The 19,167-nt window shown below is 42.5% G+C and overlaps 1 protein-coding gene across 3 annotated transcripts in view; it reads left to right on the forward strand.

The window, feature by feature from the left end:
- ZC3HAV1 (zinc finger CCCH-type containing, antiviral 1) overlaps positions 1-19,167 on the forward strand; it is a 66,133-nt gene that overhangs the window by 25,232 nt on the left and 21,734 nt on the right. For all 3 annotated transcript variants that reach the window (XM_032642875.1, XM_032642874.1, XM_032642876.1), the window contains exons 3-7: positions 2,873-3,125; positions 9,821-10,585; positions 11,391-11,489; positions 13,801-13,924; positions 15,745-15,919. In XM_032642875.1, coding sequence (XP_032498766.1) covers positions 2,873-3,125; positions 9,821-10,585; positions 11,391-11,489; positions 13,801-13,924; positions 15,745-15,919 — 1,416 coding nt within the window. The remainder of the gene's footprint in view (positions 1-2,872; positions 3,126-9,820; positions 10,586-11,390; positions 11,490-13,800; positions 13,925-15,744; positions 15,920-19,167) is intronic.

Below are 19,167 nucleotides of genomic sequence, written 5' to 3' on the forward strand. Positions count from 1 at the left end.
GCCCATTGACAGAAGAGCTGGGAGGGTCCTCGTAGGAAAATGCCGTTGTCATCCTTTATCACACAGAGAGTCTGAAGTGTCATCTGAGGTTCCCTTTCCCTTTTAAGAATTCAGTACCCATGCTTAGTGGGTGGGGTGGGAAGGCTTGTGCTTGAAGTTTATTTTTAGCCAATAACTTAATTGCCATTTACCACTTGTCAGGGGTAGGATCACAGACTAGCAGACTGCACTGTTTCCTGAACCAGAGGTCTGAGGCGCTGGTTCCTGTAGTGGAAAATCGACCAGAGCATCGATAACATAAGTCTCTATTTGACAATTTGGGGCAAGAGTAGTCTCTCAAGGAGTGTTTTAACTTGGGTGAGTAGGGCAGAATATTTTCAAGGTTTTAGCAGGAGGGGCTCAGCCAGAGTTCAGCTAGTTCCAAGAATAGTCGGTCAACGATGGTCCTTCCATGTCTCTCAAAGTCCTGACTCTGCCACTAACCACCTCTGTGGTCCTGGACAAGGCATTTCATCCTTCTGCGTCTCACTTTACTTATTGTTTGGTTTGCATTCATTCAATTAACACTCAGGAGTTCCTACAAGGGCAGGCTTCTGAAGGCAGCAGTGGACAAGACACACTGCCTGCCCTCAAAAACTTAAAATGTTCACACTCTTCCACTTTGCCTTGACCTGCGAGAACATAAAAGCATCAGGCAAATCTGACGTCCTTATATAGAAACTTGTGTAACTGAGATGTGTTTATTAAAAGGAAGAAATGATTTCATTTGTTTTGGCAGGAGCATTCTTACTTAAACATCAGCATAGAACTAGGAATGTTAACCAAAGTATCATTTGTGAAGTCACTAATTATTCTTGTTTCACTCAAGCCTCTAGAACACTGGTTCTCAAGCTTTAAATGTGTGTCAGAATCACCTGGAGGGTTTGTCAAGCCCAGATTGCTGGGCCCTACCTCTGGCCGTTCTGACTCTGTAGATACGGGGAAGGGCCCAAGGACTTGTATTTCTAATAAGTTTCCAGTTGGAGCCGATGTTGCTTGTGCAGGGACTACACTTTGAGAACTGTTGGTCTAGAGTCTTGAATCTGGTTCATAGGCTCTATCGCAATGATATCTATTTGCATCAGGTTTAGAAGTTGTTTATATGGCTTAAGTCATTGTTGTTAGAGTCTGAATCCATGTCTTTGCCACTTGGATACATCACAGTGGCCCGTGTTGACCTGGTTTGCTCAGAGTCTATTGAAACAACTTATAAACGTTTTAATCTTTAAGCTTCTTCATGTAATGATTCAAACATTTGCATCACATTTCATATTTTGCACAACACATTTACATATTTTATTATTTAATCTGCTCAACAACTTGGTTAGGTGAGGAGAGCAAATATTTTCCTTCTTTACAGCAAAGGAAAGAGAGGCTGGGAGCAAGTAAGTAATTCAAGATGTGAGGTCACATGTAGCTGCTTCCAGGGCTGCAGACTTCAACCAGCATCTTCTAGTCCTGCATCACCTGGTCTGGCCTCAGTGACAGTGTTTCTTCTGCTCTCCTTTCAGTAAGAACTACATCTCTGTAGAGCTAGATAGGTAGGTATACCTATTTACATAGGAATATACAAATTATCTGCTTCAGTTGATCTTTTGAGAAACTGACATTCTGCCTAGCTGAGACTAGATTCTAGACTCCCAGGAGTTGTAGGTAAGACCCACATGTCCTCTTTTGAAAAATTAATTAACTAATTAATTAGTTTGGTTGCACTGGGTCTTAGTTGCAGCAGGCGGGCTCCTTAGTCGCAGCATGTGGGCTTCTCAGTTGCGGCTCGCAGCCTTCTTAGTTGCGGCACACTGGCTCCCTAGTTGTGGCATGCTAACTCTGACTTGTGGCATGGTGCGGGATCTAGTTCCCTGACCAGGGATTGAACCTGGGGCCCCTGCATTGGGAGCATGGAGTCTTAACCACTGTGCCACCAGGGAAGTCCCCACATGTCCTTTTTGTTGGCTGCACTGCACGGCATGCGGGATCTTAGTTCCCCAACCAGGGACCGAACCGCGTGGAGTCTTAAACACTGGACCGCCGTGGAAGTCCCTCCACATGTCCTTTTAATAGAACAATGAATTGATATCCAAAGACAGGCCTTCCTCTTTGGGGTTCCTTTATAATGTAGGGCTCCCTTTGGGTCCTGTTTGGTTCTATCTGTAGCTAGCTGTCTTATGTTGATTCTTCCAAAGGAGGTTAATCAAATTCAAGTTTCCTTCAGTTAGTTTGTAGGCCTCTTCTGCTGCAAATAAGTCATCGATTGAAAAGAACTCATCAAAGATTGTGGAATACACATGCATTTTTTTCCTCTGATATATCTCTGTTTGCTTCTGATTTTTTTTTCTTATCAGGAAGTAAGAAAAGCTGCGTTTTTATTATTTATTTATTTATTTTTTATCGGAGTTTAGTTGATTTACACTGTTGTGTTAGTTTCTGCTGTACGGCAAAATGAATCAGTTATACATATACATATATCCACTCTTTTTTATTTTATTTTATTTTATTTTAATTTATCTTTTTGCGGTATGCAGGCCTCTCACTGCTGCGGCCTCTCCCGTCGCAGAGCACAGGCTCCGGACGCACAGGCCCAGCGACCATGGCCCACGGGCCCAGCCGTTCCACGGCATGTGGGATCCTCCCAGACCGGGGCACGAACCCACGTCCCCTGCATCGGCAGGTGGACTCTCAACCACTGTGCCACCAAGGAAGCCCCTATCCGCTCTTTTTTAGTTTCTATTCCCATGTAGGTCATTACAGCCGTAATTTTTATATACACTTTCCTTAACGTGTGGCACATAGAGAAACATGTTTTATCTCTAACTATTTTTTCTTCGTTCTGTAGATATGCAAAAATTATAAGGGAGAGGGTGGAAGACAGATTTGTAACCAGCAGCCACCGTGTGAAAGGCTCCACGTTTGTGAACACTTTACCCGAGGGAACTGTGGTTATGCCAACTGCTTCCGGTCCCATAACCTGATGGACAGAAAGGTGCTGGCCATCATGAGGGAGCACGGGCTCAGCTCACGTGTGGTCCAGAACATCCAGGACATCTGCAACAGCAGGCACCGCCAGAAGAAACCCTCTGGGTGGAAAGGTAAATGCGGTCTACTTTTTTTTTTTTTTTTTGCGGAACGCGGACCTCTCACTGTTGTGGCCTCTCCTGTTGCGGAGCACAGGCTCCGGACATGCAGGCTCAGCAGCCATGGCTCACGGGCCTAGCCGCTCTGCGGCATGTGGGACCTTCCTGGACCGGGGCACGAACCTGTGTTCCCTGCATCGGCAGGTGGACTCTCAACCACTGCGCCACCAGGGAAGCCCTATTTGTAGTTTTTTAAGGAACCTCCATACTGTTCTCCATAGTGGCTGTACCATTCACATTCCCACCAGCAGTGCAAGAGTGTTCCCTTTTCTCCACACCCTCTCCAGCATTTATTGTTTCTAGATTTTTTGATGATGGCCATTCTGACCGGTGTGAGATGATATCTCATTGTAGTTTTGATTTGCATTTCTCTAATGATTAATGATGTTGAGCATGCTTTCATGTGTTTGTTGGCAGTCTGCATATCTTCTTTGGAGAAATGTCTATTTAGGTCTTCTGCCCATTTTTGGATTGGGTTGTTTGTTTTTTTGTTATTGAGCTGCATGAGCTGCTTGTAAATTTTGTAGATTAATCCTTTGTCAGTTGCTTCATTTGCAAATATTTTCTCCCATTCTGAGGGTTGTCTTTTCTTCTTGTTTATGGTTTCCTTTGCTGTGCAAAAGCTTTGAAGTTTCATTAGGTCCCATTTGTTTATTTATTTTTTTATTTCCATTTCTCTAGGAGGTGGGTCAAAAAGGATCTTGCTGTGATTTATGTCATAGAGTGTTCTGCCTATGTTTTCCTCTAAGAGTTTGATAGCGTCTGGCCTTACATTTAGGTCTTTAATCCATTTTGAGCTTATTTTTGTGTATGGTGTTAGAGTGTGTTCTAATCTCATACTTTTACATGTACCTGTCCAGTTTTCCCAGCACCACTTATTGAAGAGGCTATCCTTTCTCCACTGTACATTCCTGCCTCCTTATCAAAGATAAGGTGACCATGTGTGTGTGGGTTTATCTCTGGGCTTTCTATCCTGTTCCATTGATCTATATTTCTGTTTTTGTACCAGTACCATACTGTCTTGATTACTGTAGCTTTGGAGTATAGTCTGAAGTCAGGGAGCCTGATTCCTCCAGCTCCGTTTTTCGTTCTCAAGATTGCTTTGGCTATTCGGGGTCTTTTGTGTTTCCATACAAATTGTGAAATTTTTTGTTCTAGTTCTGTGAAAAATGCCAGTGGTAGTTTGATAGGGATTGCATTGAATCTGTAGACTGCTGTGGGTAGTAGAGTCATTTTCACAATGTTGATTCTTCCTATCCAAGAACATGATATATCTCTCCATCTATTTGTATCATCTTTAATTTCTTTCATCACCGTCTTACAATTTTCTGCATACAGGTCTTTTGTCTCCTTAGGTAGGCTTATTCCTAGGTATTTTATTCTTTTTATTGCAGTGGTAAATGGGAGTGTTTTCTTGATTTCACTTTCAGCTTTTTCATCATTAGTGTATTGGAATGCCAGAGATTTCTGTGCATTAATTTTGTATCCTGCTACTTTACCAAATTCATTGATTAGCTCTAGTAGTTTTCTGGTAGCATCTTTAGCATTCTCTATGTATAGTATATCATGTCATCTGCAAACAGTGACAGTTTTACTTCTTCTTTTCCAATTTGGATTCCTTTTATTTCCTTTTCTTCTCTGATTGCTGTGGCTAAGACTTCCAAAACTACGTTGAATAAGAGTTGTGAGAGTGGGCAACCTTGTCTTGTTCCTGATCTTAGTGGAAATGCTTTCAGTTTTTCACCATTGAGGACAATGTTGGCTTTGGGTTTGTCATATATGGCCTTTATTATGTTGAGGAAAGTTCCCTCTATGCCTACTTTCTGGAGGGTTTTTATCATAAATGGGTGTTGAACTTTGTCGAAAGCTTTCTCTATCTATTGAGATGACCATATAGTTTTTCTCCTTCGATTTGTTAATATGGTGTATCACATTGATTGATTTGTGTATATTGAAGAATCCTTGCATTCCTGGAATAATCCCCACCTGATCATGGTGTATGATCCTCTTAATGTGCTGTTGGATTCTGTTTGCTAGTATTTTGTTGAGGATTTTTGCATCTATGTTCATCAGTGATATTGGCCTGTAGTTTTTCTTTCTTTGTGACATCCTTGTCTGGTTTTGGTATCAGGGTGATGGTGGCCTCGTAGAATGAGTTTGGGAGTGTTCCTCCCTCTGCTATATTTTGGAAAAGTTTGAGAAGGATAGGTGTTAGCTCTTCTCTAAATGTTTGATAGAATTCGCCTGTGAAGCCATCTGGTCCTGGGCTTTTGTTTGTTGGAAGATTTTTAATCACAGTTTCAATTTCAGTGCTTGTGATTGGTCTGTTCATATTTTCTATTTCTTCCTGATTCAGTCTTGGCAGGTTGTGCATTTCTAAGGATTTGTCCATTTCTTCCAGGTTGTCCATTTTATTGGCGCAGAGTTGCTTGTAGTAATCTCTCATGATCTTTTGTATTTCTGCAGTGTCAGTTGTTACTTCTCCTTTTTCATTTTTAATTCTATTGACTTCAGTCTTCTCCCTTCTTTTCTTGATGAGTCTGGCTAATGGTTTATAAATTTTGTTTATCTTCCAAAGAACCAGCTTTTAGTTTTATTGATCTTTGCTATCGTTTCCTTCATTTCTTTTTCATTTATTTCTAATCTGATTTTTATGATTTCTTTCTTTCTGCTAACTTTGGGTTTTTTTTGTTCTTCTTTCTCTGATTGCTTTAGGTGCAAGCTTAGGTTGTTTATTAGAGCTGTTTTCTGTTTCTTAAGATAGGATTGTATTGCTATAAACTTCCCTCTTAGAACTGCTTTTGCTGCATCCCATAGGTTTTGGGTCATCGTGTCTCCATTGTCATTTGTGTCTAGGTATTTTTTAATCTCTTCTTTGATTTCTTCAGTGATCACTTTGTTATTAAGTAATGTATTGTTTAGCCTCCATGTGTTTGTATTTTTTACAGATCTTTTCCTGTAATTGATATCTAGTCTCATTGCATTGTGGTCGGAAAAGATAGTTGATACAATTTCAATTTTCTTAAATTTACCAAGGCTTGATTTGTGACCCAAGATATGATCTATCCTGGAGAATGTTCCATGAGCACTTGAGAAAAATGTGTATTCTGTTGTTTTTGGATGGAATGTCCTATAAATATCGATTAAGTCCATCTTGTTTAATGTATCATTTAAAGCTTGTGTTTTCTTATTTTTCATTTTGGATGATCTGTCCGTTGGTGAAAGTGGGGTGTTAAAGTCCCCTACTATGAATGTATTACTGTCGATTTCCCCTTTTATGGCTGTTAGTATTTGCCTTATGTATTGAGGTGCTCCTATGTTGAGTGCATAAATATTTACTATTGTTATATCTTCTTGTTGGATCGAACCCTTGATCATTATGTAGTGTCCTTCTTTGTCTCTTGTAATAGTCTTTATTTTAAAGTCTATTTTGTCTGATATGAGAATTGCTACTCCAGCTTTCTTTTGGTTTCCATTTGCATGGAATACCTTTTTCCATCCCCTCACTTTCAGTCTGTATGTGTCCCTAGGTCTGAAGTGGGTCTCTTGTAGACAGCATATATATGGGTCTTGTTTTTGTATCCATTCAGCCAGTCTGTGTCTTTTGGTGGGAGCATTTAATCCATTTACATTTAAGGTAATTATCGATATGTATGTTCCTATTCCCATTTTCTTAATTGTTTTGGGTTTGTTTTTGTACGTCTTTTCCTTCTCTTGTGTTTCTTGCCTAGAGAAGTTCCTTTAGCATTTGTTGTAAATCTGGTTTGGTGGTGTTGAACTCTCTCAGCTTTTGCTTGTGTGTAAAGTTTTAATTTCTTCATCAAATCTGAATGAGATCCTTGCTGGGTAGAGTAATCTTGGTTGTAGGTTTTTCTCCTTCATCACTTTAAATACATCCTGCCAGTCCCTTCTGGCTTGCAGAGTTTCTGCTCAAAGATCAGCTGTTAACCTTATGGGGATTCCCTTGTGTGTTATTTGTTGTTTTTCCCTTGCTGCTTTTAATATGTTTTCTTTGTATTTAATTTTTGACAGTTTGATTAATATGTGTCTTGGCGTGTTTCTCCTTGGATTTATCCTGTATGGGACTCTCCGTGCTTCCTGGACTTGATTAAGTATTTCCTTTCCCACATTAGGGACGTTTTCAACTATAATCTCTTCAAATATTTTCTCAGTCCCTTTCTTTTTCTCTTCTTCTTCTGGAACCCCTATAATTCGAATGTTGGTGCATTTAATGTTGTCCCAGAGCTCTCTGGGACTGTCCTGAGTTCTTTTCATTCTTTTTTCTTTATTCTGCTCTGCAGTAGTTATTTCCACTATTTTATCTTCCAGGTCACTTATCCGTTCTTGTGCCTCAGTTATTCTGCTATTGATCCCTTCTAGAGTATTTTTAATTTCATTCATTGTGGTGTTCATCATTGCTTGTTTCATCTTTAGTTCTTCTAGGTCCTTGTTAAGTGTTTCTTGCATTTTCTCTATTCTATTTCCAAGATTTTGGATTATCATTACTCTGAATTCTTTTTCAGGTAGACTGCCTATTTCCTCTTCATTTGTTAGGTCTGGTGTGTTTTTATCTTGCTCCTTCATCTGCTGTGTGTTTTTCTGTCTTCTCATTTTGCTTATCTTACTGTGTTTGGGGTCTCCTTTTTGCAGGCTGCAGGTTCGTAGTTCCCGTTGTTTTTGGTGTCTGTCCCCAGTGGCTAAAGTTGGTTCAGTGGGTTCTGTAGGCTTCCTGGTGGAGGGGACTAGTGCCTGTGTTCTGGTGGATGAGGTTGGATCTTGACTTTCTGGTGGGCAGGTCCACATCTGGTGGTGTGTTTTGGGGTGTTTGTGGACTTATTATGATTTTAGGCAGCCTCTCTGCTAATGGTTGGGGTTGTGTTCCTGTCTTGCTAGTTGTTTGGCATAGGGTGTCCAGCACTGTAGCTTGCTGGTCGTTGAGTGAAGCTGGGTGTTGGTGTTGAGATGGAGATCCCTGGGAGATTTTTGCCGTTTGATATTATGTGGAGCTGGGAGGTCTCTTGTGGACCAGTGTCCTGAAGTTGGCTCTCCCACCTCAGACGCACAGCACTGACTCCTGGCTGCAGCACCAAGAGCCTTTCATCCACACAGCTGCTGGTCTAGGAGAGTCTCCTGGAGAGCTGGGGTGGCTGTGCTCATGGTGGGGCGTGGGCACTGGGGGCAGCCATATTCGGGAGCTCTGGCTGGTGGATTCTTAACCACTGCGCCATCAGGGAAGTCCCTTAAGTGAGTTCTATTGCGAGCAGCCTTAAATCATTTTTAGAAGAGTGAAGGGTAATACTATGAATCAAGAAAAGTAATGTTTTCAGGGCCTCACAGGACTCGGGAGGAGCAGAGCTCACGTGCTCTGATTCCACATCTCGTGTTTTTTCTCCTGCACGACAATGCCCTCTCGACAGGGGAATATCTGGAAGGACGGGGTTTGGTGTAGCTTCTCAATATAAATTTGTTGTATGCGAGAGGGAGTTTTCTTTGTTGTCACTTCTAGTTAATCTACTTAGTTGATGGGAGGAGGATGCTTGCTTGTACTATATTCCTGCTGCCCCCTGGGTTTGGAAGAGAAAGGACCTCTCTTCCTCCTCTTTCCCACACACAATAGCACAACTCACACACCACACACACACACACACACACAGCCTCCAGCCACATGCACACAAAAACAACGACTTGCATACATACATACCCCACACATACACAAACTTCACGCACCCACAACATGTGTAACACATGCACAGGACACACTTCACACATGCCACACAAACACATGCAATCACACCACACATACAGACCTCACTTGTGCATGCCGCCTACACCATACGTGCATATCTCACCAACCGACACGTCACACACCATGCGTGCAACCACACACACTCATACACCCGTCACATGTATACCACACATGCGTATCACACACACACACATGCACACACACCCAGCACAGAACACCCCACATATAAACATCACACGCATGCACACCACACTTTGTATGTACTCACGAACACACATGCTCACCGCCCTCCCTCCTGTCTGCTTCCCGGGGGTGTGACTTACCACGTTTCTAGAGAGAGGCCAATTTTTCTTTTTTAGATATTACTCATTTAAGCTTGGGCATTTGGGGGACTGGACGAACAACTCTGGAAAATTCTCAAGCTTCAGTGAAATCAGACCTCTGTTGTAGTTTCTTTTGTTGTTGTCGTTTTATGTATCATGAATCCGTAACTTAGGTACACCTGTATCACAATATGGGCAAACTCTAAATGATTTCGGGGAACTCCTCCCTGATTTGTACTCGTCTGTCTCTCCATTTACCCTAGCGGTGAGTGACTTGAACTAGAGAATTGTGGACAGCCCCATCTAAGAGTGTGGGCATTTGGGGGCTACATCTAAGTCCCACGAGAGAAGCCAAGCAGAGCCAGTGTCAGTTCGACCTTTATCCTAGGTCATAGGTGGTGTTTTCTGCAGGGCTGGCAGGGTGACAGATTCCTGCATGGTCATAAGCACCTTACCGAGATTTTCACACAAAAGTAATTTGATAGAACTTCGACAGCAAACCTGGAGAAGCTGAGGCGGAACAGGGCAGGGAAGTTAGTCACGTTAACACCAACTTCCGTTGTTTGGTTTTTCTTTCCCAGCTCCTCCTTCACATCGCAGAGACGCGGCATACAGAGGCAGAAGCAAGAGCAGAGACCGGGGCAACGGGGACTCTCTTCCATCTGCTGCAGCTGCTGCCCAGAGGTCCTGCGCCCCCAGTCCAGATCCCACCGGCCGCGGGTCTCCCCCGGACGACGGGCCTGTCAAGGATCTTGCCCACAAGTTCACGCATTTGGGAAGTCAGGAGTGCCCTCCGCCTTCCTCAGGCTCGTCTGCGGCGTCCAATCTTGGAGGAACCGGTCAAGGGGGAGCAAGCCAGAGGTTTGCAGAGAATGGCAGTACAGAGGATCTTTTCTATGGGAATCACAGCAATACTTACGTCACTTTTGATTCGACATCAGCTCCCAAGTGGAAGGGCCCCGCATCCTGGCAGAATGACCAAGACACTGGTAGAGAGAGTTTGTTTTCTTCCAGTCAGGCTGTCTCCTTCTCGCCTCTTGGTTCTCCACAAATACCTGAAACCATCACCACCAGAAAGAGCACGGCCATCCTTTCCTCGGACTGCGTGAACACGGAGGGCAGACGTGGGAATCAAGACAGCCAGCATTTCCCGCTTTTTAATAATAACGTCGATGACATGGCCACAAATGCCACTTCCGTGAGATTGTTAAATTATAAAACCACAGCCAGTAGGCAGAGAGAAAAATCTTTACCTAGGGGTCAGGACACCGGCGTGACTCACAGCCATCTGCAGCGCGCTGGCCAAATGACAGCTGCCGACGATGGGGCCACGGCCTTTGTTAATGGTAAACACACAGAGAAGACATTCTGGGCTAGTCTGTCCACAGTGCCACCAAATGGCTCTAGTAAAGTGATAGATGAAACTACCAATGTAGGTAAAACTGATGCCACGAGTTTTGGCTTTACGTCGGCAGTCAGTGGGGAGAAAGACGTGTTACGCTCTGAAAGTCAGAAGCTGACAAGCCAGGTTCTGCCCACACATGGGGAGACCACTGCCCTGACACAGAGCAGCACTCACTCTGCCCAGGGTCCCTCATTTTACACCTTCCTTAAGCAACAGAGCTGCAGCCTAGGGGACCCATGGTCGGAACTCTGCTCAAATGTCTGTTCCCCCTGCCAGCGAGATTACAACAAGGGCTCAGGCTGGGCTCTGTGTGAGTCACTGAGGGACAGAGAGGGGCCCCATGTCTCATGTCTGCAGCACAGCAGCTAGGGCTAGTGGTTTTTCTTTGCATGTCCCTTAGCAGTATTAAAGGGCAAAGGGGTTTTGGTTAAGGAGCACTTCTGATGAGGAGATTGACATATGAGGATGGAAGGACCAACCCTAGAACTGTATAGAATAAGCGCTACATTTATTCAGAACAGAAATAGTTCAACTGTGGTTTAAGAAATAAACATAACTCTCAGGTGCCCCAGATGTTCGTGTTTGCTTTCGTGTCTAGGCTCTCCTTAGCAGCAGTACACGATTCATAAGAATTTTCTTGAACGTGGCCCCCATTTCAGATATTCTTCCCCCCTGTAGGACCAGATATCTTGATTTTCGGTTTAAATATTAGGATCAGCATACATGCATCCTCTTTTGTTTTGTAGATTCCGTATCTGACGTTGCGAGTACCGAATGTTCTACGAGGGATGAACATGGCTCAAACGAAATTTGTCTTGACCATCTGTATAAGGGTTGCCAACTTAGTGAGTAACTTACTTAAGGACTTTCTAGAAGCAGAAACTTTGTTAATAGTAGTATGGCTCACATTTACTGTGTACTGTGTGTCAGGTGCAATGCTAAGAATCTACTTCACCCCTGCGTGATATTATACGTTCTCCTTTCACAATTCAGTTTTAGGTGATCTGTTACACTTAATCAGGGACCCATCTTTTTGCACACAAAAAGCAAACAAAAGTATCCTAGCAGACACATTTTCAAAGTTTGTGTCCTGTCGTGATTTAGGCATTGCCTCTCTTCTGGGCCGTGGGCTCTAGTCGCCCCTCACGTGTGTACTGAGGGACCCGTGCTCTACACGAACAATGTCTTGTGTGTCTTTGCAGTCAATGAGCCACACCTGTCCACGCTGTTGCCTCCCACCAGGATTTCTGCAGAAATGTTTCCCACGGGGCTGCTTGGGACACAGAGCTGCCCTCTCACTCTTACACCACTCTTTCCCTTTCATGCCTCCACCCCAGGCCTAGGCATCATGTCTGATTCATTTGCTTGATTACTTAGTGGTCTTAGACGCATTCACCTTGTGTCTGAAGAGGAGATTCTGCCCTGCGTTCCCTAAATCAAAAATCTTTAACGTTAAAATATTTTCTTTTTAATTATGGTAAAATCCACATAACAGATTTTACCATCTTAAATATTTTTAAGTGTACAGTTCAGTAGGGTTCATTACATTCGTATTGTTGCACAACCAATCTCCAGAATTCTTTTTATCTTGTAAAACTGAGACTCTGTACCCTTTAAACAACAACTCCTCCTTTCCCACTTCTGGCAGGGAAGCCCCTGGCAGCCGCCATTTTGGTTTCTGTCTATAAGTGTGACTTACCCTCATATGAATGAACTCACACAGTATTTGTCTTTTTCGGACACTGGCCTATTTCACTTAGTACAGTGTCCTCAAGGTTTATCCATGTTGTAGCCGTTGTGAGAATTTCCTTTTTAAGGCTGAATACTATTCCATTGTATTCTATCACATTTTGTTTATCCATTCATCCGTTGATGGGCACTTGAGTTGCTTCTACCTTTGGCTGTTGTGTATAATGCTGCTATGAACACAGGTGTACAAATATCTGTTTGAGATTTGCTTTCAGTTCTTTTGGGTATATACCCACAAGTGGAATTGCTGGATTATATTGTAAATGTATGTTTAAGTTTTCGAGGAACTGCCATACAGTTTTCCATAGCAGCTGTTATCATTTATATTTTCACCAGCAATGCACGAGGGTTCCAATTTCTCCACATCCTTACCAACACTTGTTTATTTGTTTTTGTTTGTTTGTTTGTTTATAGCAGCCGTTCTAATGGGTGTGAGGAAGGTTATACTTTTTGAATCAGCCAAATCCCAGGCAGTGCCACTCTGGAGTTCGTTGTGATGTCTAAGTCTGCCTCTTTTTATTCTAAAGTAGTAACACATCTTTTAGACATTTCAAAACGGTTGAAACATAATGCAAATTTTGAAAAATAGAACTGTTTTCTGTACTCCTGTATTATGGACTTCTAACATTAATTCATTCTTCAGCAAGCATTCATTGAATGGTCATCTTTTTCATGCCCAGCCCTCTGCCAGTGAAGCAAGGGAGAAGTAAGCTAAACAATGATGCAGGCCTTTTTTCAATAAGTCTGTTGTTAAGGTGGGGCATCAAATTTGGGAGCTCCCTGGCGGTCCAGTGGTTAGGACTCCGCACTCTCACTGCCGGGGGCCCGGGTTCCATCCCTGGTTGGGGAACTGAGATCCCAGAAGCTGCGCGGTGCGGCCAAAAACAAACAAACAAAACATGCACAAATTAGAAAACTGCGTAAAAATGAGTAAATACGTAAATAAAGCACAAACTGAGTCCCAAGCACTGGCTGAGGGAATATAAAACACAAGTCAGTTCAGAAGAGCGTGAGATTAGTGAGGGAATTCTTCTGGGAGAGATGAATTTTAGGTCAGGGCTTCAAGGAAACACAAAAGCAGTTGCCTATGCTGGAGAGCAGTTTGTCTCAGTAAATCCACGTGTGGGGTGCAGAAAGGGTAACTGTCAATTTATAAAGATCTCAGATTTCCATGTGGGTAACATGGCTTTTTGGGGAGCAGAGAATTTTGTTTTCTGATGAGTCTCCGTGGGTCATAATGGAACCTGGAGTTTGGGGCAATGCAGGTAGGGGCCAGCATGAGCACAGGTGTAGCTGGGAAATGTGCCTGCAGGACAGGCAGAAGGGGAAAGACGGGCCGTGAAAGGATGGGGGAGAGTCAGCAGTGAACTTGGCCGAATCGCTGAGACTTCTTTTCTGTCTTTTTAGAGAGATGCAACAAAGTTCACTTCCACCTGCCCTACCGGTGGCAGATGTTACTTGGAAACACCTGGATGGACCTCCCACTCATGGAGGATATTGAGAAGGCCTTTTGTGACCCCCAAGTCTGCACGTAAGTTGGTGGCCGGTCTGGCTTGTGAGATGCACAACATCATCGGAAGAAAGCCCAGTGCTATGCTTATGGGAAGAAGAAAAAGCAGTTTTCCTTCAGAATCCCATTCAGGTTAACTCTTGAGATAAAAATGGCAAACGCCTGCTGAGTTAATGAAGAAAAATACGTAAGTGGGGCAGGTGTGAAGTCACTCAGAGCCTCGCTATTACAAGGGACTCTGGGAGTATTTGCTAACTCAGGTGAAACAAACAGGGACACAAATATGTGTTTAGTTAATGTTTGTCAGTGTGTCCTGCAGAGCAGCAAATGCGTAGGTTGGTTTGTACTCCTATCAGCTCATCGTAGGACTATCACAAGTACTAAATGATGAGCTCAGAAGAGCTTTGACTTAATTTCATAGTTTGAGAAAATGATTTGAGTCATTTCCTATAGTTCTAGGGCAGGATTTTGTTGTATACTTTAGCATTTTATACCTTCCTCTGTGTTCGCTATTTTCTCTACCCTGGAGGTTTCTAAGAGGCTACCTTATATTTCTGTTTCTATTAGGGCTGATATGGGTGATACCATCCATGACCGTATTTATAAGCTGCATCCTGTTTTACAAGGAAGTTCTTTGGGGGGGGAAATATGGATGTGTCGTCGTCTGCAAATTTAGTGAATTTTTGGTGGAGATTCTGTGTTGCGACCTTTTGCCACTAGAGGGTGGCGTCAGCTGTTTTGCTTCTAGGTGTATTTCTCCCCCCAGGTAAATCTGAAGCAGTGTTTTTCAACCTTAGCGCTATTGACTTTTGGGACCAGATAATTATTTGTTCTGCGGGGGGGCAGTTTAGCATCATTCCTGGCTTCCACCCACTGCACGCCAGTTGTGATAAACAAAAACGTTTTTCGACATTGTCAAATGTTCCCTGGGTCACAAAATCGCTCCTGGTTGAACATCACTGATCTAGGAGGTGTTTCATAGAGCAGTAACTCTTAAACTTTTTGGTCTCAGGAGCCCTATATAGTCTTAAAATGTATTGAGGATCCCAAAGAACTTCTGTTTATGTGGATTATAGCTATTTATATTTACCATATTAAAAATCACAACTGAGAAAAATTAAATATTTACTGATGCATTAAAAATAACAATAATAAACTCATTCATGTAAACATAACATTTTTTGATAATTATATATCTAACTTATATATAGTTATATGCATATATAACTGTGTATAAGTAAAACTATAAAAATAACTTTTCCAAAACAAAACAAAACCAAATTCACTGAGAAGACTGAAATTGTTATATATTTTTGCAAATCTCTTTATTGTGAAATCAAACATCATGTAGCCTCTGGAAAACTCCATTGTGCACCTGTGAGGGTATGAAGGTGAAAAAGACAGGTGATGTCTTAATATCATTATGAAAATAACTTTGACCTTGCTGGCTCCCGAAAAGGTCTTGGACCACACTTTGATAACTATTTGAATAATAATTGAAAAAAACTGACCTACTGTGAGTTTCTAACTGACTTTCTAACAAACATTGAGCCAATCCGTTGTTTTGTGTAGGCACAGTTGTCTATGGGGCATATTTTTTGAGGGAAGAACACATTCTGTGACACCGTTGAATATGTGGGGCAGGCAGGTTACATTACCTCTCTGTAGTTCAGTTTTTTCTTTTATGTGTAAGACCGAAAGCTGTATAAGGGAAATTCAAAGATCCCTTTCAGCTCTCAAGGTTTAATTCTATCCTCTTATTAGAGAAGACCAGAGTGTAGAAAACAGAAGCATTTTGTTTCAGTGAAGCATTTTGTTAACACTAAACTTTTCCCTCTCAGCATTTCTATTGGAAATTATAAAATCAGTTTCCAGAAGATGACTTGTGATCATAAACCCATCCGACGTCTCTCCACGCCTTCATCTGTCACAATGCCGGCCGGTTCTCTCTTCACCACAAAATGGATTTGGTACTGGAGAAATGGATATGACAAATGGGTTCAATATGGAGAGAAGGTGAGTACCATTCCTCCTTGTGGACGCTCTTGTATAAACTTGCCAACTTCAGAAGAAACTAGTAGTACAATGTCTGACACCCACGTGGTTACCCGTGGAGCATGGACATGGTAGAGGAGGTGGTGCTTTTTTACATGATACCCAGCAAGCATGGACTCCGATTGCATCATAAAAAATTATAATTATTTTTAAGGAACTCCTTGATCCATGAGCCAGCCAATATCCTTCTTTCCTCGCTATCGGGGCCTGGGCTGGAACCTTGAGCTAGCTTTCTATGTACTAGTACATAAATGTACAGAGACTACTGCTTTCAGCCAGAAGAGGAGGCAGGACTGAGAAATCAGAAGACTGATATAGATGGTTACTAGGATGCAGTCAGAGTCTGGATTCAGATGGACTAGAAGATTCTAGACTTACCTGCACAGGGACATAGTAAAGGGAGAGAAGTTTATTTTTTTTAATTTAATTTAATTTAATTTTTAAAAATATCTTTATTGGAGTAGAATTACTTTACAGTGGTGTGTTAGTTTCTGCTTTATAACAGTGAATCAGTTATACATATACATACATCCCCATATCTCCTCCCTCTTACGTCTCCCTCCCACCCTCCCTGTCCCATCCCTCTAGGTGGTCACAAGGCACCGAGCTGATCTCCCTGTGCTATGCAGCTGCTTCCCACTAGCTATCTGTTTTACGTTTGGTAGTGCATATATGTCCATGCCTCTCGGGAGAGAAGTTTAGATAAGCAGAGCTTCTGTCTAGTATCCTTTCTTTCCTTTGATTCATAGGATTAGAGAGAGAGAGAGAGGGAGGGAGTGAGCTTAAGTAGGCAATGAAATCAGAGTGATGAGAAAGAGAAAAGAAAAGCAAGAGATGGAAATGAAGCCAAAGTAGGGACGAGGAAATGCCAGCATCAGATTCTCTAGGGTTAGAAGTGGATGGGCTACACACATGGCTCTGCGCTCCCTAGCTGTCAAAGCAAGCAAAGAAACACTATGTTATATGGTCCCCTGTGCCTCCATGAAAAGACCATTCCAGTTACTCAGGAGAAGCACGGCTTTTTCTCTGTTAGTGAGGCCTGAGAAAAGGGTCTCCTACAGGGCCACACAGAGGGGACCTTGTGTGCTGTGGTGAGTGAGGTCCTCAACCTTGGTCCCACCATCCGTGCAGTACATGGCGGTTTCCCAGTGGTCTTAGCGGCAGATACATGCTATCAAACAATCTTTCACAGAACCTAAATGAGCGAACTAGGGTGAAGCAGAGGTGCCCTGTGCAAAGAGGACGGGGCTCAGGGCTCTTTGCTTTCCCCTCCTGCGGTGACCTGTCAAGCACCTCGGCGTGAAAACCCCTGTGATATTTAGCTTCGTACGGGCTCTTCTTATATTTAAGCCGAGGATGGTGTCAAAGTGCAGTTCCATAAAAGTGATTCTGTGAGGTGCCTGTGGAAATTGAAATTATAAACTCAAATTCTTTAGCCTTGGTTATTAAATAAAACGAAATGAAATTAAAATAGTAAACTATAGGTCTCAATGGTTCTTATGTCAAATACTTGCAATTTTCAGTAAGATAGGGGGGAAGGCTTAGAAAATATTTGTATTCTAGTGACATCATGACCCCAGAGACCAAAAGGAACTTTAAGGGGTAAAAGATCATATTTAAATTTACACGGGTTCTGTCACTCATGTACCCTAGTAAAACATCAAGAAACTTCCTGATAAAACTTCTGTAATATGAAGTTCTCCCTGGGATATTCAGTCTGTGTTAAATGCACAGTTCTAGAATGTAACTTTCTACCTATGAACACAAAAAATGTTATAGTCATTGAATCTGTGGCACTTGTCTGTTGTAAGAAATGGAATGTGTTCTTTGAGGATGTGAATAAACTCTTACTGTCTCATATTAGTTAGACCCATCATTATATAAATTGAGTGGGCACTTCTGTTATAAAAGGAAAAAAAAAAAAAAAGAAAGGAAGGACGGGAAACCAGGCCCTGGGTTTGGTGTTTTCCTTGCTGATCATCCAAGTAAAATAAAAATGGTGGTACCGGGAGGTCTGAAACATAAGTTGCAGCCTGGTTTCTTTCATAGTTCAGTGTATTATGTATTATGGTCCAAGTTTACAGCTGTTTGATGACCTGGTTTGAGCCAGTGTACAGGTTAGAATATTTAGAGAAAAGAGTGGACTGAATAGTTTTCAGACAGAGCCCTACAGGTTTTATTTCTTGCAACTGAATTTTTAATAAGAGTTGTGCATATATGTATAGCTGATTCACTTTGTTATAAAGCAGAAACTAACACACCATTGTAAAGCAATTATACTCCAACGAAGATGTTAAAAAATAAAAAAAAAGAGTTGGGCAACTGAGATTTCCGGGTTAGGAACCTCTCTGGTAGGAACTGGGAGAAATAGAAACTTTTGCCAACAAAGGGTAGATGCATATGTTTGACAGTGAACCCTCTGGAAGGTAGAATTGATATATGGCAGTTCAGGTGCTTAACCAGGACTTGTACCTACATGGATGGTGGACCAGGAGAGGATGGTGGGCAGCAGTGGTGCAGGATGGAGTTACAGCAGGAGTGACTGGAGGGCAGAGCCAGGTAGCAGTCATGGGCTTTGCATCAGTCAGGGGGTACAGATCCAGACCCTCAAGATGTTTACCAGCAGATAGCCAAGCTTAGTAGCTGTGAAAGCTAGCCTTTTGGGGCAGGAGTCCATGACCTGAGGGAATTGCCCAGGACAAGGGCAAGCCATAGCTCTAGAAAGCCGAGATCAAGGCAAACATGTAGGCACAAGACAAAAGCCAAGACCTGGTAACTGAAACTGAGGTATCAATTCAAGTCTTCTGGGAGAATGCATAATTGAAGGCTCTACCATTCATTCATTCATTCACTCACCCATTCAGAACTGGAGTACAGTGAGGGCAGAGCCAGAGGAATGTCCCCGTGAACCATGAGAGGCTGTGCAGATGCTCAGACACTGACTTAATAGCCTCGTTCTGTCCGGTATGACAACCACTAGCCATATGTGGCTATTTAAATTTTTTTTTTTTCCCCCAGAGAAGGAAGGATTTATTACTTGCAGCAAGGAAGAAGAACACTGTGGATCTTTCCCAAAGCAATGTCTCTGGGGCTATTTAATTTTAAACTTAAATTAATTAAACTTAAATAAAATTAAGAATCAGTCGTTGTCACACTAGTCACACTTTAAGTGCTCTACCAGCAGCTGTCCCAGCAGCCACATGTGGCTC

Source organism: Phocoena sinus, chromosome 9 (genome assembly GCF_008692025.1).
Source record: "Phocoena sinus isolate mPhoSin1 chromosome 9, mPhoSin1.pri, whole genome shotgun sequence".
NCBI lineage: Eukaryota > Metazoa > Chordata > Mammalia > Artiodactyla > Phocoenidae > Phocoena > Phocoena sinus.